The sequence below is a fragment of the Rhineura floridana genome, chromosome 1, assembly GCF_030035675.1.
Source record: "Rhineura floridana isolate rRhiFlo1 chromosome 1, rRhiFlo1.hap2, whole genome shotgun sequence".
In the NCBI taxonomy this organism is placed as follows: domain Eukaryota; kingdom Metazoa; phylum Chordata; class Lepidosauria; order Squamata; family Rhineuridae; genus Rhineura; species Rhineura floridana.
The window spans coordinates 183475106-183494777 of record NC_084480.1 but is presented as its reverse complement, the minus strand read 5'-3'; the positions used below and the strand labels follow the sequence as shown (position 1 = coordinate 183494777).

Genomic DNA, 19672 nt, shown 5'->3' with positions numbered 1-19672 from the left:
ATTGCAGGGTTTTAGCAGTCCCCTGCGTCTCATCCTCCCCAAACCCTTTCGCGCCAGTTCTCCGCTGTCGTTTGTTTTTAACTGGGTTTGATGGAAAACCTCAGTCCGGGTTACCATCAGACAGCATTAAATGCTCCTCCATAAATATGCAAGAATGAGCGTAGGACTGTTTCTCCCTTTCACACGTGTTTGTGTAAGTGTGTAATTCGGTAGCCTCAAGTCCACAAATGCCTTAACAAAAACGGTCTTTGAAGGCGCAGCAACACGTTTTCTTTAGTTTCCAGAGCTAGAAATTGTTCCATTTTAAACTTGTACAAATTGACTAACAACATAATCAAAAGTAAATCTCACCAGTGGCATACCTAGCGTATTTGAAGCCCGGAGCGGATCATTTTTTAACACCCCCCTCCTCTAAACAACAAAATTATTTTCAGTAATAATCTTGAAATGAAACGAATACTAATAATGGCCAGAAAAGAAACGCAGACAGTGAAATTTTTCTTTTATTGAACTTCGTATATATAATCATGCCAGTAATATGTTTTTAATAAAGTTTTAAAAAAGTTTTTAATGCTGTTTTGTCTTAATGTATTTTAAGATTTGTTTTTATGATGTTTTAAATTGTTCTTAGGGCCTTGTTTGCCGCCCTGGGCTCCTGCTGGGAGGAAGGGTGGGATACAAATAAAATAAATAATAATAAATAAATAAATAAAATAAAATAAAAAATAAATATTACAGTACAAAAAGAAAAAAGTAATGGATTAATACAAAAAACTGGTTGCCCAAAACATAATGGATTTCTTTAGGTGTTCTGCGGAGAACCATTTGCCTTTCACCTCTGCTCTGATTCCCAATCTGCCCAGAACTGGCTGGCCAAAGTCTGGCATTCTGCCTTCCACACTGGAAAGCGAGAAGACCCACAAGGAGGGCAGGAAGGCAACAGCCCCCTCCCCATTGCTGCAGCCAGTGCTGGTGCCAGGCTATTTTGCGCCCTAGGCAAGGCTAACTACTTGCACCCCCCCCCCAAATGGCTAACTTCAATTTTCAAAAACAGATGTCTTGTAGAAAAAATGAAAAGCACAAAACTTGAAACTGCTAAATTTATTTCAGTTACATTTTTTCCAAGGGTTAAAAAAACTAATCTGTATAAAACTGTGCCCCTCAAAGATCAGTACTGCGCCCCTCTCAGGTCTGCACCCTAGGCGGCTGCCTAGTTGGCCTAATGATAGCACCGGCCCTGGCTGCAGCTGGTATTTAGTAGCAGACTACCTCTAAAACTGGAGGTTCTGTAAAGCCTTTATGACTGGCAAGCACATCCGCCCTCCCCCAGTGGTGGCTCCATATCCGTGGGGCAGTGGAATCCCCTCTAGGTTTTCGTCTGAACTTTCAAGTTGCTGGCTAAGCCCCTGAACCTATTTTGGGCCTTGGTTTCAGTATCTTGGATAGCTCCTCAAAAGTCTGGATCAAAACCAGGAGTGGATTCCAGTGCCCCATTGACATCGGAGCCACCAGCCGCCCTCCTCAAGGCATTTGCCTGACTTTTTAAAAGCCATTTGAGCTCGTAGTCCTCATCACAACTGGGGAAGCAGGCTACATGAATTATTTTAATCCTTATGAAAAGGTCTAGCCCACCCTTATACTGCCCATGAAGAACCTCTCAGAGCAGCTTACCACAATTTGAAATCACAAAACAATAAATATATTATAATACAATGAATATGAGAATAAAAACACATAAGTGACATCACATTTAAAAAATCAATTTAAAAGCAACCACGGCAGCTATCGTAAATGAGTTACATGCCATGTGTAAAAGTTCTACCTTTTGTCTGTCCTAAATCTTACATTCCACCTTGTTGCGTGGTCCTAAATTTTATTATGATGAACATTTCTCTTCACGTTGATAGAGAAAGGTGGTTCTCCCTCTTGCATAACGCTAGAATCCAATGAAGCTGCATGTTGGAAAATTCAGGACAGACAGAAGAAAGTACTTCATCATGCACCGCATAGTTAAACTGTGGAACTCATTCTCACTGGAGGCAGTGATGGCCACCAACTTGGATGGCTCCAACAGAGGATTAGACAAATTGATGGAGGATCATAAGGCTATAATTGGCTACTAGTCATGGTGGCTATGCTCTGCATTCATGGTCAGAGGCAGCATGCTTCCGAATACCTGTTGCTGGGAACTGCAGGAGGGGAGAGTGCTCTTGCACTCGGGTCCAGCTTGTGGGCTTCCCATAATAGACATCTGGTTCTCCTATGAGAACAGGATGCTGGACTAGAGGAGACATGATAGCCGTGTATAAAATGATGCCTAGCACATGGAGAAAGCGGATACATAGCAGCAAACCTCGCACAACAGAAGCTGGGATGGAGGAAGCGGAGGCCCACGATCAAGTCTTAGTGGGAGCTGGCAGGGCTCTCTCTCCTGGCCGGGGGCACTTTTTCGCAGCTCCCCGGTGGCTCTTCTGAGGGTTCTCGTCCCGGCTTCCCCCTCCCCCCGACCAGTCATTCTCTGGGCAGTCCCTTTTTTCTTCCACCCCCTTATTGCCTGCACCCGGAGTGGAGCGCTCCCACCGCTTCACCCTTTGTGCGCCACTGAATCTCACTGCATTCAATGGGGTGTAATCATGCAGAAGTGGGTACAGGACTACACTTCAAAGCCACATTCACACCTTACACTTATTCCACTATTGTTCCACAGTCATGGTTTCCCCCACAGAATCATGGGAAGTGTAGTTTTTGACAGGTGCTGAGAGGAGACCCCTATTCCTCTCATAGAACTACAATTTCCACAGTTCTTTGGGAAGAGGGACCGACTGTTACACCATGCTAAAAACTGTAGCTTTGTGAGGGGAATAGGAGTCTCCTAACAACTCTTCACAAATGATTCTTCCTAGGATTCTTTTGAGGGAAGCCATGCCTGTTTAAAGTAGAATAATAGCGGAATAAGTATATGGTGAAGAGGCTGGTATAAGCACAGTGGGGAGGAAAGCCTGGCCAGGAGTCCAGAGTCTGTGAGTTCAAATCCCTGCTCATGTCTCCTGGGTGTAAAGGACTAGCTAAAGATCACCCCACAGTGAGTGGCTCAAGGGTTACATGCCCCGCCACCTGCGCAGCCGTGGGCAAGCTGCATGGTCCCAAGGAGCCCAGTTGCCCCCCAGCTGGCAGTTGCGGACAAGGGAGGGGCTGGCTTGCGTAGCTGTGTCAAGCTGAGCAGGCCCTAGCCAGCTGGGGAAGACTAGCCTGAGAGGGAGGCAATGGTAAACCCCCTCTGAATACCGCTTACCATGAAAACCCTATTCATAGGGTAGCCATAATTTGGGATCGAGTTGAAGGCAGTCCATTTCTGTTTTTCAAATATATGGTGTGAATGTGGCCCAAGTTTCATTTAGGTGACAATCAAATCCTCCCCCCCGCATAAAAAAAATGTTGAACAGCCCTAGCCTTGCCTCCAAAGCATGTTTTCGTACGCTTGGGAGTGGTAGCTATGGAATTTTGGTGTGTGCTGCCAAATTCAGGAACCCCCCCCCCCAAAAAAAAAACCTCAGGTGAGGGAAGTTTGTTTAAAGTTCTTTGCCCTTATGAGTATAAAGACAGACTTTGAAGTGTTTATGTAGCACCTAGAGCATTCTTCAAAAAACTCAATAGCCTGCATAATTCATTTCCAAAGACAAATATATTATGAAAACTAAAAAAAAAGCAGAAAAAAAGAAAGAAAAAGCAAGGACATCATCCCTTGTACACTAGCCAGATCACTACAATCATCTGGAAAAGTCCTTTGGACTGTCTCAGTTTCCTCATATTCATTTAGTTTCTACATGAACAAAGGCTTTTAGCATGCTGACATCAGTAATTTGGAACACCGTTCATGTATCTGTCACTTGCTGAAGATGTATTTGTTTTGCTAAGCGTTTTTAGAGAATTTGATTCAGTGTTGGTCATTTTATCCTGTATTTTGTTTTAAAGTTTTGGATATTTTAATGATTGTACTGAACACCACCTTGGTATTTTTTTTAACAAGTTGGTGGTTTATAAATGTTCTTATAAATAAAAATAAATGAGTCCTATATAAATTGAGCACATGGTTATCATAATGGGTGTTTCTCCCAAGTACACAAAACCCTTCTCTTATCTTCAAATGGCATGGCAGTGCTACTTCTGCCCCGGTTTAACTAGAGATTCTTTGTTCCCTTTCATCATTAATGTGGAACAATGAGTCCCAGGAATCGCTCCAGACACACTCTCTTGTTTTTTGTGGGCTTTGTTTCAAAAGGCAACAACATTAAAAACAAAAAACAAAGGATAGCCAATTCTTTGCTTCTCCTTCCCCTCCTCCTTTTAATTTGCCTTCACACTGAAAATTTGTTTTACAGAAAGCCAGTCAAAAGAAAGAAAAAAAACCAACCAGGCAAAATGAGCAATGATTTCATAGGGCAAAACATTGAATGAAGACAGTTTTCTCATTTTATAAACAAACACCAGATTTATTTTAAGGAAATCAGCATGTCTCATAACCGTAAACCACAAAAGCCATTATTATTTTGTTCCTTGGCTTGGTTCAGTTTATAGCACTTTACAATCAGTAACAAAGACACAGAATTCCACTCACTTGACGGTTACAAAAAGGGCTTGCTCAAAGTGAGGTATTTCCTTTAGGAAATTGGTGAATAGTACTGATATCATGTACAGTCAGACTGTATAAACTTGAGACATTGTACAAAAAAGTAACATTCTTTGAAAGATTATTTCAGTAGACAATGAAATGAAATATTTCAGCACTGTAAAATGTTTATACTTCCACTCCAATCCAGTGCAGTGCCTACATGACATCATAGCTTGGGAGGTTGTGTTGATGTAACTGCTGGTACACAGTCTTAATTGAAAGTGTTTATTTGCTGGCATAGCAAGTCAGCGGTCTTGACTGCAGATCCAACTAGATGAACTATGGCTGATGTCATTTATTTTATCATGAAGACAATTGTCTATGTACATGTACACAACAAACTCAGTGGAAAAATGTACTTCTGTGTCACAAATGTTGGTTCCAGGATTTTTAGCTTAATCAGTACAATACATCATGCGTAACAGAACGCAGATACAGCATTAGAAAACTCCCTAGAGTTATATTTTCCCTTTAAATACAGAAAAACTTGATTCAGTAGCACTGATGGCTGTGGAATGTATACAATTTATGTAACTGCTGCTAAAGTAAAACTTATTAATTTCCTCATTGAGTAGTACAAGTAGGATAATAGTCAGACAGCTTGGCAAATAGATGTGGTTGTTCCAAACAAAAGCACCAACGTTTTCCTGCATGCTACCCATTGCCATAGCTTTCCATTTTTGATAGAAACCACTTCCTCCAGATACATCACGATGGCCATCTTGAAAATTCATGTAAGAACCCATATCAACGAATAAGTCAGCTTCTAAGTCACTTAGGATCACAATGTTGGTGTCTAAATATACATTTTCTGCATCAAAGAATACAACTATACCATTTAGAAAAGCAGTTTTTTAATTAATACAAAAATTAAACTACATAAAAGTTGTAAAAGCAAAATAAGAAGGAATAGTGTTAATCTAACAATCACTGAAAATACTGTTGTAATTATATTAACTGTAAATGTGATGGTACATAGTAATTACACACAAAACATGCAGTTTATGCTCAGTTTCTCACAGTGACGACGGCAGAGTTCTGTGGACTGCCAACTAGCCTTTTTGCATGCACAGCTAGCACCACATCCACTTCAACTATTGCTGCTACATTGACTAGTTGGCTGTCCCCATCGAGAGCCCCAACATTCTGGATTAGGTGAGTGTTCCTTGCTCACTGGTGCACCATATTCCACCCTGATATGCAACCTAGACTTGGCATAGAGTGATCAAGTGATGCCAATGAGGGTCACCACTACATCTGTGTCGAGTGCTCACCAGACAGCTCCAACATTTCTCCGAACACCCTTTCCTTCCTTTTCTCTAGTTGATTATTTGATGCTGTTGGGGATATATGTGTCTCATATCAACTCTTTTGGAGTTTTCTAATTGTTTTATGATGTGTGGAACAAATACCTGATAAGCATACTCATCAAATGTCACAATGTTGGTGGTAGAGAGCAAGTTCACAACAGCAGCCCCACCAAAAAGCTTCACGTTAATGGAATCAGGAGGATTATTCTAGGTTTTCTTGGCCAGAATGCTCAGCAGATCAGATTTCTTTCCTATCAGATAATGATGGGGGGGGGGAGGATAGTCGTCATTGCTGATGAATGTACTCGTATCACTCACCCTGTTCTGCATCACACTGTACAAATGAGAGAACAGAGAAACATCTCTCTTTAATAAGATCTCTCCTGCTTGTTTTCTCTTGGCTTCTGGCTTTGGTCAACTTAAGAGAGGAAGGGCATTCTTCTTAATTGGCTCATGAATGGACTGTGTGTCAACAGTTATCATTTCTTTGAAGTATTTGTCATCCCAATCTTCTCCTAGACTATGCACTGTTTGCACCTTGTTCACCACAGATTCAATCAAAATATTCTGTGTGTCTAAAGCCAGTAACTCATCACTTGGAGGTAGTCCTCTTCAAACTCCTTCAATAACTTTGCTCGTTCAGGCCCTGAGACCATCCATTTCCTGAAGACTGAAGGATTCTTGGTCAGTCTGACTGCACCCCCCTGAACCCTTGACTGTTTCATTGTTTTGTTCATGGGCTTGGTCAGTTGGGATGTTGTTGGTTTTGTGGATGACCCAGTGATTGTACTCCTCAAACTCTTTGAGAATGGGTGCTGGTAGTCTCCATGTCTTGGATGTGTATTTGGGATCCACTGTGCATAACGGTAGCGGTTGAGAGTGAAGAACCATGCAACCAAGGTCATGGGATCCATTGTTCATAATTGTGGTGGTCAAGAGCAAAGAACCATGGAACCAAGGCCTCCAGGCGTTCTACACATTAAGGAAAATTCCCCTCATTGGTGAAGATGAGGCCCAGAATTTCCATTTTAAAAATCGTATCCCAGTACTGGAATGTTGGCCTCTTTTGCACCATTTCCTGCCTCCATGCCTCCTTGGCTTCATCACTGTGCGCTCCTTCAGTGTGCAGCGAAGCACTGTCCTGGAGCTTTGCCAGAGCCAAAGCTGTCACCTGGTAAGCATGCCTTGTTCTGGTGAGATGCGAGGTCTTCAGGAAAGAGTCGGCGGTGCCTGATGACACAATGCCTGCTTGTGTTAGTGCACTGGTCCACCTGGACCCCTTCAAGTAGTTGCCATACATTTTCCATATAACTATCTCTATGTGCAAGCCACACAGCAGAAATTATTATGCCGTTATTGATCTACAAATACATGAAATTGTATGGAACACTGATAAAGATAAGAAATTGGTGGAAGACATTTAAGGAAGGGTTCTCAGAATAATTGATCTGCTTATTTTTGACCAAATAATCATCTGCCACTTTTCTAAATGGCATAGTTGTATTCTTTGACCCAGAAAATGTATATATAGACATCAAGATTGTGCCCTTAAGTGCCTTAGGAGCTGAGTTATTAGTAGATAAGGTTCTTAAATGAATTTTCAAGATGGTCATCATGATGTATCTGGAGGAAGTGGTTCCCATCTAAAATGGCAATGGGTAGCATGCAGGAAAAATGTGGTGCTTTTGTCCGGAACATCCATATCCATCTCAAATCAGACCTTAAACTGTCTGACTATAAAGATATTGTCGTATCAGCAAAGGTTATCGGTCCAATTAGAGATTTATTCTGCCTTTAGTCAGTAACCCACATTGGGTATAGCAATAGCAAAGCAGTGTCCAAACTGGCTTGTTCAAGAGACTCGTAATTTTCCTCTAAACTTAATTGCTTATTTTTTTAAAAAAAATCAGTGTAGTAATATTATACACTATAAAATATAAACAAGCCACTTCAGTTTGATCTTATATTCACAATAATTTTAAAAGATTGAAAAACAGTAATTAATGGTTCAATGTTTTAATGCCCCCGTCAAAATAATGCCTGTGAAGATACCAGAAATTACAAAAAGATATAGAAAATGATCCCACTGCAACTGTCTTGGAGATAGTTTCAATAAACTGCTGTAATTTGAAACTTATAAAGTACTTCATACAAAGCTAGATGTGTAGACCCACAGATGTAGTTACCTAGCCTTGGTCCTTAAAGAGCTTGTTTAAGAGGAGCTAGTTACTTATTAAAAGTTCTGAAAGTGTAACAATTATTACTTTGAAAGGCTTTTACTCCCCTAAAAGTAATCATAAAAAATAGTAGTCAATGTAAACAGAACACAAAAATATTTTACCAGCTACAGCAATTTGACATTTTAAAAGTATCATATTACTTGTGAAATCCTATATAAGAATATTTGTTTTCCAATTTTTTAATTAGAAAGTTTAAACATAATGCTGGCTTATTCATACTTCTGCTTTCCAAGAAGTGTACAGATTGATTTTCACAGTAAGAGGTGTGAGATATGTGGAAAATGCATGCATTAAGAGCTTTCAAGATTTTTATACTATCTTCTAAAAGAGATTTTCATGTTTGATAAGCATTAAAAGATATATGTCAGTCTCCCTTTTTGTTTTTACATGTCATGGGTTTTTAAATGACTTGTAAATTAAGATGTTTGTTTTCTAGCAGTTTGCCAACATAGTAATTGTTCGCTTAAATTTTGGGCTTGTTCCTACCTTAGGTGCTTTTAGAAACATGAAATTATGGTTGGGATCTAAGCACACCCATGGACTTAATATATCTTTTAGATTTTTTTTTAACCTTCTTTCCTATATACAGAACACCCTACCCAATATCATATTACAAACTAACTTTCAAAAGCAATTTGTCAGAGCTTGGGGGCAGGTAGAAACTGCAGTTTAAGAAACACAAGTCCAAAGGTCTACTGTATATAAATGGAATTAGTTGAGATTATTTGGATCCTGAACAGTTTTCTAAAGATGACTGAGCCTTTTAAGCTTTACATGCGTAAAGATAAAGCTCTGTGTTTTTATTTTAGGGTATTTTCCTCCTCATTTTCTACAGTAAAACTGAAAATACAGATGCCTACAGAAAAGGAGGCAGACCTGGAATAAAAGCTAAATCTGGGATTCAAGGTAGTATTTCCCATATCTGCCTTACAGCCCATGTTATAGCTCAAGATTTCTAATCACCCTCTGGACTTGGCCCTTGGTTTTTTGTGGCACTATGATACTAGAGCAATTAGAGTCAAGTAGGTGAGACAGTATGGAAGTTTATAGTGTCTCCTTGCTACCAAAAGCGCTGGCAAGTCCATTATTAATTTTGAAAACAAAGGCTAGAGATAGATGACCAGGGACTATGTAGTAGCTACTTAAAAAAGTACTGCATATGCTGTTAACAGTGCTGAAGATTTATGGCTATGCAGTAAGCCAAGTATTAAAATTCTTCCCACTTCTCTGAATTTCTGAGAGACAGTATGGGTATCAAGACGTGGCTTTGTGTGGCAGAATTCCTGATATCTACACAACCTTTCCTCCAGAACTTTGTCTTGCAAAGACTTTTGCACAGGATCAGTTAAGGGTTCAGTTCTTGTGACCCCCCAAAAAAGATGTTAGAGAAACTTTAGCATGCAAAAAGCCAGAAGTCAAACCCTTAAAAGATGAGAAAACTGCTGGATTGAGGGCATTTGAAACCCTTCATCATCATCATCATCATTCATAATGATGAAACCCTTAACTAGGAGAAGGAATGGCTTGTCCAGGATGCTACATAACTAGTTTTCACTCACAATTCAAGTGGCGATGCTGATGTGCAACGACTTGCATGTCATGCATGTACTATTGCTGCTCACATCAAAATGAAGCAGTAGTAATTATTCAGGAAGCAGAAAATTAAAACCCATAAAAGTTAGCAGGAGTCTGTAAAAAGTCCATGATAAGATTGGTAACATTTGAATGTCAGCATCAAAAAGAGGTGAAAGAATACATGAGAAATTTGTAATGAGATCAGTGGATGGAAAAATATATTTATATTTCTTTTAAGTACAGGAAGATTTACCTTCTTTTGACTTCTTGAGTATGGGGAACATTTCTACTTTGGACCTGAAATGGCAGGTTGAGAATATAAGTCAACAAAGATTTTAAGGATTTTATTCCTGCTCATGTTTCTAAAATGGGAAACCAATTCTCTGCAGAGATTAGTGATACTGTATAGTATGGCAATGATGAGAAACCACAGTGAGAGAAACCACTGAGGCACAGCCAATTACTGAGTGACTGAAAAACAACTGACTTTAAAATCGGACATTGTAAGTCAAATCCATGTTTTGAAATTCATCCCAGACTGTTTTCACACTTTTAGGATTGCTGAAAAACAATTAGTTCTCCCTATCCTGAAATATTGAAGGTTGCCATCATGAATTGTCACTGTGATAGCTTTATCTGGACACTTATCACCTTAAGCAGCAAGCCTCTAATGAAACAAAAGGAAGGCAAGAGCAGTGAAAGAGATTTAATCCTATTTCGTGAGATAATCCTCATTACATTTGTTTATCTTAGTTGGTTTGATAATGTTTTGTAGCAAGACGCTTGAGTAGGGAAGCAACATCATGTAACATGTAATTTGTGACATGAACAGATGCAGTTTCATAAAGTAATAGTAACAAGGCACTCCTTGCTTAGGACAGTTTAAAAAACTGTCTAAGGAATATTGCCTTCCTTCAGACATGTTCAGCTATTTTGCATGTTAAGCAACTTCCACAGAATAAAATGCTCAAGAGTTTTCCCTAGGAAGAATAGGAGGCCTGTGTTAGTCACTCTCCAGCTAAATATGTCAACATGAATTTATGCCCCAGACTTTGAATGTTCTAGATTCTGAATGGATGTAGAAAACATAAAGAAGGATCAATCCAAGAAAGGAAGGTAGGTGTGTTTGGGAGCATTGGCGCATGTCATAGACTTGCTTTATTTTTTAGAGAAGGAAAAAGTCTGAAGAGACAACTGGGCTGTAACCAGCATATGGAGGAAGATGTCTTGCAAGGAGGGGTATGCAGTAAACTGGAGGACTAGAACATTTCTTACAGCCCTGGTCAGCAAAAGGTTATGTTGGAGGGCAACATACCTCAGATAGCTTAGAATCCTCTTTCCCTCTGAAATTGGCAATTAGGGGGCCAGTGGCAGCACCAAGGTGGGTCTGATTTGGATTAAAGGCAGCCTGTTATCAATTATCCTTCTGGGACTAATCAGTATCATCTCATACTGAACAAGTGCATTCCTGAACATTAATTAATTCATTCATTCATTGACGATCACTCGTGGCCAAGAAAGATTGTCTTCCAGGGTAAGGTCTTTAACAGTGGGTCTGTAAGTGACTGTGGAGGCCAATTCTGGATCCACACAGCCTCCCACAGTGAAGACATAGGTTTCCAGATGAAAGATGGTCACGATGAGGATTTGCTTGATGTGCCTTCCACGTAGCTTGTTTGTCCCTTTCTCCCTGTACTCATGCTTCTTCAAAGTCCATAGCACCTTTGATAATGGCTGACCTGTAATTGGGATGCCCATGGGCCAAGGCTTCCCAGTTCTAGATGTTCATGTTACACTTTTTTAGATTAGCTTTGAGAACATCTTTAAACCTCTTTTGCTGTCCACCGATATTCTGTTTTCCATCCTTAAGATGGGAGTAAAGTAGCTGCTTTGGAAGACGGTGATCAGGCATTCGAACAACACGGCCGGTCCAGCGAAGTTGATGTTGGAGGATCATTGTTTCAACACTGGTGGTCTTTGCTTCTTCTAATACGCTAACATTAGTCCGCCTATCTTCCCAAGTCATTTGCAGAATTTACCGGAGGCAGCATTGGTGCAATCTTTCAAGTAGTTGGGAATGGCGTTATAGATGGTCCATGTTTCACAGGCATACACAGTAAGGTGGGTGGCTTTGTAAAAAAGCATTTTGGTCTTCCTGCGAATGTCCCGATCTTCAAACACTCTACGCTTTATTCGGGAGAATGCGGCACTTGCAGAGCTCAGACAATGCTGAATTTCAGAATCGATGTCAACTTTTACAGAGAGATGGCTGCCAAGATAAGAAAAGTGATCAACATCCTCCAGCGTCGCACCATTAAGCTGGATTGATGGTGCTACAGAGGGATTGGTTCGGACTTGCTGATGAAGCACTTTGGTTTTTTTGATGTTAAGCGAGAGGCCAAGCTTTTCATATGCTTCTGCAAAGACATTTAAGATAGTTTGAAGATCTTCCTCTGAATGTGCAGAGACTACATTATCATTGGCATATTGAAGTTCTACGATAGAGGTTGTAATTACCTTACTTTTTGCTTTCAGCCTACTGAGATTTAAAAGCTTTCCATCTGTTCGATATGTGATTTCCACGCCAGTGGGAAGTTTCCCCTCAACAAGGTGTAGAATCATGGTGAAGAAAATAGCAAATAAGGTCGGAGCAATGACGCATTCCTGTTTGATGCCTGATCCCACTTTGAATGGATCACTTTGAGAGCCATTGTTATCCAAAATTGTCGCCGTCATGTTGTCATGGAGGAGTCGCAAACTATTCACAAATTTATCAGGGCATCCAATTTTCAGAAGGATGGTCCAAAGAGCAGTTCGATTTACAGTATCAAAGGCCTTACCAGATCAATAAACGCCATATACAGAGGTCGGTTTTGCTCCCTACATTTTTCTTGAAGCTGTTGTGCAGTGAAGATCATGTCCACTGTCCCCCTGGAAGGGCAGAAACCATTTTGGGATTCCGGGAGAATGTCTTCTGAGATAGGTAGGAGGCGATTTGCGAGGATCCTTGCAAGGGTTTTACCTGCGGTAGCTAGAAGATAGATGCCTCGGTAGTTCCCACAATCTGTTCTATCACCTTTCTTGAAAAGAGTGATAATTATGGCATCCCTAAAGTCTTCCGGGATCTCCTCCCTCATCCAGATTTTTTCGATGAGCTTAATAAGTTGTTGTGTAAATTCAGGCCCACCTTCTTTAAAGACTTCAGCAGGAATCCCATCAGGTCCACTAGCTTTGTTATTCTTCATTGGATTAATGGCTTTACTGACTTAATACAAATTAGGGGATACTGCAAGGTCATCTCTAATTTGTTGTTGTGGGATTTGCGAGAAGACCTCGTCAGCCACAGTAGAGTTACGATTAAGGAGGTTGTGGTAATGCTCGTTCCAACGCAGTGCAATAGACTCTTTGTGCTTTAGAAGTTTGGTACCATCCATTGAACGTAAGGGATTTGTACCGTAATTTGTTGGTCCGTAGATGGCCTTTGTAGCATTAAAAAAGCCGCGTGCATCATGAGCATCTGCAAAATGCTGGATTTCTTGAACTTGCTTTATCCACCAGGCATTCTTAAGTTCTCTAGTTCTTCTTTGGACCTCAGCCTTTGCACTGGCATAGATTTTTTTTCTTAGCAGCACAGTTAGTATCTTTTTGCCATATCTGGAAGGCTTTCCTTTTCTTGTCAATTATATGTTCAATCTCACTATCATTCTCATCAAACCAGTCCTGATGTTTCTCAGTTTGGTATCCAATAGTTTGTTCACATGCTGCAATAATGGAAGTCTTCAGTTTAATCCAGTGTTCCTCAATGTTTTCAGGGAGTTCCGTAGGTAGATGTTTCTTGAGAGTTGTTTGAAAGCAAGTTCGCTTAATAGGTTCTTGAAGGGCGTGGATGCTCATTTTATGCCTTGGTTTTCTTCCTTGCAGCCTACATTGAGGAACAATATTAATGGCCATAGTGGATTGAATTAATCGGTGATCAAAACCAAAGGAGCAAATTAAAGCTCAATCTTTTATATATTTCCTCAGAAGGAAGCCCCAATGAGTTCAACTGGACTTTCTCCCAAGTAAATTGCAATCTTAGGCTGCAATCTAATACACACTTATCTGGGTGTAAGTCCCATTGAACCCAACAGAGCTTACTTATGGTTTGACATGGCATAAGATCACAGAGTAGGGTGGTCATTAGAAACTAAGAGTACAATCCAGTTCATGTCTACTCAGGACTGCTGAATGCTTAATTTACAGACCATAATAATTATGACAAGACATACTACCAATACTTATGCTCAAGGTCACTTTCCAGATAAATCGAAGACCAAAAGATAAGGGGCTACAAGTTCTCTGTAACCCAATCTTGTCAATAGCCATTCACCTTGTCATTTGTGGTAAATTAAAAAGTTCCAGAAAGCAGGTACGTGTTAATTATTTCACTTTTAGGCCACAGCACAGGTATATGGGCACAGTCCAGGAATTATTTCTATGAGCTACTAACATTTATGGATCTTTTTGTACAGCTAGTTTAATCCTAAAGGAATGTAGAAAAACTGCACCATTAGAAGACTAATGGAATAGTCACATACTAAAAATAAATTTGATCCTGAAATATACAGATGGCTAGAAAACAATGAATTTGTTCTGAAAACAAAGCTATCTTGCAACAATGATGCTTTAGATAGAGAACTAAAATAGATATTGCCATGTCTGAGAAGTTGAGGCCAGAGTAATTTTGCATTGTAACCTTGCAATTAGATAATTAAATGATAACCAGAAAACTTTGATGCAACATATTTTGCCTTATTCATCTAATTATTGGCCCTCTGCCTCTTCAATATGAGACTGCAGAAAATGTGAGGAATACAGAGATTCATTTGATCGACCAAATTTGCAGTTTCATCAATTCAAAGTTAGGTTTCATGTTAATTCTGTAGACAGCTGTATTGTAAAATTTCACCTTGACCTCCCATATTTGGGTACTTCTGTACTTCAGATACAGTACGTCTCTGATGCTACTGTGATGCTAAGTAGTGATATATCTGGCATTGATCATGGGGTAAATGTATGATACACAAAGAAGTGATCATGCACTTTATGTTATACTGACAATTCTGAGAATAAATGAGGCTATACAAACACGATCAATTGTATCTGTATTACCATTTCGCTACAGCTCTGCATGCAGAAGTATATTTTTAAATGTCCACCACACTTGAAAGCTCTTTTGCTGCCTCAAAAGGAGTCAACGAACTTTATTTATATTATGAAGTTTGCACCTGTCGAGGTTGAAGGGGTCAAAACTGCATGAGTCTATTCCACCTAAACAAGGCTCCAGCTGTTATACCCCCTTAAAAGCAAAAAATGAATTAGCAGTTAAGAATGGACTGGTTCAGGTGCAACACTAAACCACAGTTTAGCACTATGTACATTGAACTGCATGCTCTCCTCCTCTCCTGCTCAACCAAGAGGACTTCTGCTATGCTTACTTTATTTCCAGGGATCCTGGCTTGTTATGTATGAACTAGGAATTATGGTTTAAAACCAAGCCAACTTCAAACCATGGGTTATGAAGCTACCAGACTTAACCAACTAGAATTTCTTGTAAACTGTGATCCTTGGGTTATACACCAGCCAGGATTCATGGAAACTGAAAGTAAGTGGGGCAGAAGTTGTTCTCCCAGCCAGGTGAGAGGAGGAGAGGGAAGCATGCAAGCCTGAAACTTCACTTGGGTGTCTTCTAGCTCATGCACAAAGTGCTAGATTATAGTTTAAGACAGACACTCAGCATTTTGTGGCCACTGAGAATGTTCAGCCTTCACTGGGCTGTTTTAAGCCCCCCCATTCAGTTTCCCCCCCCCAGGTTGTTATAGGTATTTCTGCAAACCTTGAGGTTCCCCCAAGCCTCCTGATACATCTCCTCTTGTGTATGGATAGCACCATTTTGGCTATGTAAGGATCAATACTTGGAAAATGCTGTTAGCAACGAATTAGCACAATTCCCAGGGTGGTTCAAATTCATAAATGGATGCTTTGTTGTGGTTAACACAGCCCACTTGATCCAAACTCACATAAAACATGGCTGAAATCATACTATGATAAATCTACGCAAATGATGATACATGTGTCATTTCATATATAAATTTGGCAAAGTGAGAAAGAGAGAATAAGCATCATTCCAGGACTAATTCCATAGGAAACCTATTGAAAATAGCCTTCATCTGCTGTTTCCCTATCCCATCCTATCTACTTAATTTTTAAACAAAAAAGATATTATACATTTCAGATTCTATATGGAATTTGCCTGTGAAAATTCCGAAGGCATTCCATGAGGAGGATTACAGGGTTGTTTTTTTTTTTTTTTTTACCTACTTCTCCACATGCTTTGCAAAATCAAGAATGCTGAGCCTAAGCAATTCTTTGGAAGAGGACCAACAGCAAAAAAATTAACTTGATAGCACAAGATCCCCAGCCATTGCTCCATATAAAAATCCTTATGCTTCAGAAAGTTAGGGAAAAAATTCAGTAGGCGGTAAGAAAATGCTGTGACACTCACTCAAGTAGAATTCTATATTATAGTCATTCATCCCTCAAGCTGAAATTATCAAAAGCTGTTCCCACTAACAGAAGGGCTGAAGTGATCATAACAGCTCTTAACAATAACAGAAGTATCCTTGATTCTTTGGTCCCAGAGTTGAAACACACCACCCTACCAGTTTCAATAGGACTATCTGCACAAATATTCAGGTTTGGTATTAGGCTCCGTTAGCTTTGCCCATAATGAGCAGGAAATTAGTCTCTGAATAGAACAGGCATGTAAATAAACCAGCAGTCTGATCTCTTTAGAATGAAGTTTAGCTTTTGTTTCAAAAAATAAAAATAAAAGAACATTTTATTTCATATTCTATGGTGTATGTGGGATGTTAGATGAAAAGACAAATGACACATAGGATGCCTTCACACTGCCAGTGTTTATTTTTAGTGTTATTCAGTTACTATTCTTCCATTCTAAGCTACATGCAGAATTGTAACTAGCTTTGCACACTTTAGGGGGTGTAGCAGTTTGTGTGTGTGTACCCTGCTATGTTCCACAACTGTGAGCATCTATTTTCAGATTTGCACTAAAATGTTTTTTTTAAAAAACCACCAAAATGAAAGAGTAAAAAAAACATACTGCTAAAAATGGCAACTGGAAAGGCAATAGCGAAGCGATATGATGGTGGGGTGGCTAATGTCACTGCACATGACAAAAAAGCTCATAAAATTGATGGAAGGGTAGCACTAAGGTGTTCTAAGCCTAGAGATTGCTTTACTGTTTTGTTCTGTCAAAAAAAAAGTGAATTTGGTGAGCTATCAAAAAGAAATGGAGAAAGCACAGAAAAGGCAGTACAACAAATTGGCGATACCATGTAGATGGCTAGGAGAAAGTGAGTGGACAAAAAGTGGCAATTCTAGAGTTAATGCTAATATGAAAGCATCTAGAGTGGGGTAGGTGGGTAAGAAGGAAGTATATGGCAGTTGGATGCGAAGTCTAGTGTATGAAAGGCAAGAGCAGAGAGTGAAAACGTTTGTGGGAAATGGGACGAATCAATGGCAAGGATATTTACTGGCATAATGGTAAGTGTGCCTCATCCACGCAGAGCAGATTTTGGGGGTTGCAGGGGAATGAGAGGAAGGTGAAATGCTATCATGCAAGCACACAGATGGTATGGAGAACAAACCATCAGTTTGTAACATTTTATAAGACTATACTTCAGGACTTTAGGAGATATAAGAAAAAAATTATCTTCAAATGCTATGGCAACCTAAATAGCTGCTCAGTTACATGATTCCAACTGCATACGAATGCATACATAAAACACCTCTAAGTGCAGATGTTCTCTTTTTTTAACTTCTCTATATGTTAAAAAGGGGTTAGAAAGCTAGTGGAAAACAAATTATACCATATCAATTTTTAAAAATGAACTATGGGGAGAACACATTTTAGATCAGTAAAATCATGTAAGTGACCACTTGAAAAGTGTTTTGCAATGAAAACGAGTTGCAAAGCTATGGGACAGTAGAAAAACAGCATCAGATATCACTGCGAGTTCTTTCTGAAAATTTGTACAGTCAAATCTTGTGTTGTCTAGATGCTCAGGAGGGAGTATTTTATTTATTTAATTAATTATTTGATTTATATCCCGCCCTTCCTTACAGCAGGAGCCCAGGGCAGCAAATTTTGGTTTTCTGATGTTAGCCAGAGTTTATTTTATGCCTGTTCAGTCTCCATTATGCATTACTTTGTTTCTGTGCAAAATGCCATATCCATTGAAGCTGTTTATAAATCTACCTTGTTTATTATCCTCCTCAGGAAAACCTGAATGGAACAGTAACAGAAAACACAGGAAAATGGCCAGGGCTGTGTGTATTCTGTGATCATACCCATGAAGAAGAGAAAATTGAATTTAGGGCAGTGTTCAGCATCCTGAGAATTTCAGGTTTCATTTTTCAAAATGAATGTTTCTAACCCTTATGGCTATGAAGACAAACTTGAAAGTATGTGGGCAATGAAATCTCAGCAGCTTTTAGGGGGACTGGGTGGGAGCATTAATATGAATTTCCAGTTGTCTGGGCAGTTTATATAACACCTTTCTTCCAAGGAGCTCAAGGCAGTGTATAGTGTTCCTCCCATTACATTTTACATTCACAACAACCCTGTGAGGTAGGTGTGGCTAAGAGTGTGTGATTAACCCTAGGTCAGCTGGTGAGTTTTGTGACTGAGAGAGGATTTAACTCAGGTCTTCCCAGGTCTAGGTCCAACACTCTAACCACTAGATAACACTGGCACCCAGTGTTTCTCACACCTGCCTAGTTCATCATTGCCCACGTTAAGGAAAAGCAGAACTATATAAAATGTGGAAATGCATCTAATTTTCATGATTTATATAGAATTCAGCTTCCTTAGAATTTTTGTTATTTGGTGGAGATTTTTTGGGGGGGTTAGCACTGAATGCACACAACCCAGGGAACAACAACCCCCTTCCCATTTTTGATACTACTATAGACTGAAAGACAAAAAAAGTACAAGGAAAATAAAAAAAAATCCTTAAGTTAAAAATATTTTTGCATACTTTTCTTCCTTTAACTATATACTGAAATGAAAACAGAAGGGCTAAGTTGAGCCTGCCTTGTTCAGAAGAGCAGTGACGACAATCACCAGTAAACAGACCTTTCTTCACATGAAGAAGGAAAGCAGAACTTGACCCCAAACAATTCCCTAAACAGGAATAACACTAATCACCGAAGTGCACTTGACACTATAGGAGCTACAGTATTCTTTATACATGCACACTCTGTAGGACACTTTGTACATGGAACTAACAATGGAATATAAATATGCAAGCATCTTATTTTTAAGTACACAAATAAAAGTTCATATACATTCTTTAATTTCAAAGATGCTGATGGAAAAACAGTATCTTCCTAGAAGGAATTCTGAAGATGCCCATTAATGCAGCAAAATCTTCTCTCTCTCTCTCTTTCTCTCTCTCTCTCTCACACACACACACACACACACACACACTTTCCTCTCTCTCTTACACACCCCTCATATACTTCAAATTCTATAGTTGTGTGACTATGAAGAGCCCAAGGCAGGACATACTCCTCTCACCAGAAGAGGATGGTGGAACTGTGAATATTAATTCAGTTTCTTCTGCAGGTAATTTCTTCTGTCTTCAGTAATTTCTGGGCTGAAGTCTGTACAGAAACCATTAGGGGCAGGACAACTTTCCATCTGATCAGGATATAAATACTCCTCCGCGAAGTTTGGATACATTTCTACAAACTTGTGGAAATCATCTAGAAACAAATAAAAAAGTGAGTGTATATTTTAAGCCATTTATAAT

General features: G+C 39.6%; 1 protein-coding gene across 3 annotated transcripts in view; it reads right to left on the bottom strand.

Moving 5' to 3' along the window:
* Window positions 1-4489: 4489 nt before the first annotated feature.
* The window catches only part of LPCAT1 (lysophosphatidylcholine acyltransferase 1), a 92004-nt gene continuing 76821 nt past the window's right edge, over window positions 4490-19672 (bottom strand). The window contains exons 14-15 of one of the 3 annotated variants that reach the window (XM_061588568.1): window positions 19438-19625; window positions 4490-7209 (exon numbers count right to left, since the gene is read on the bottom strand). In XM_061588568.1, the coding sequence (XP_061444552.1) occupies window positions 19465-19625 (161 nt within the window). In that variant the 3' untranslated portion in view covers window positions 4490-7209; window positions 19438-19464. Of the gene's footprint in view, window positions 7210-14732; window positions 15133-15752; window positions 19626-19672 lie in introns of those variants that run through there. The other 2 variants (XM_061588557.1, XM_061588548.1) reach the window with 2 other exon arrangements.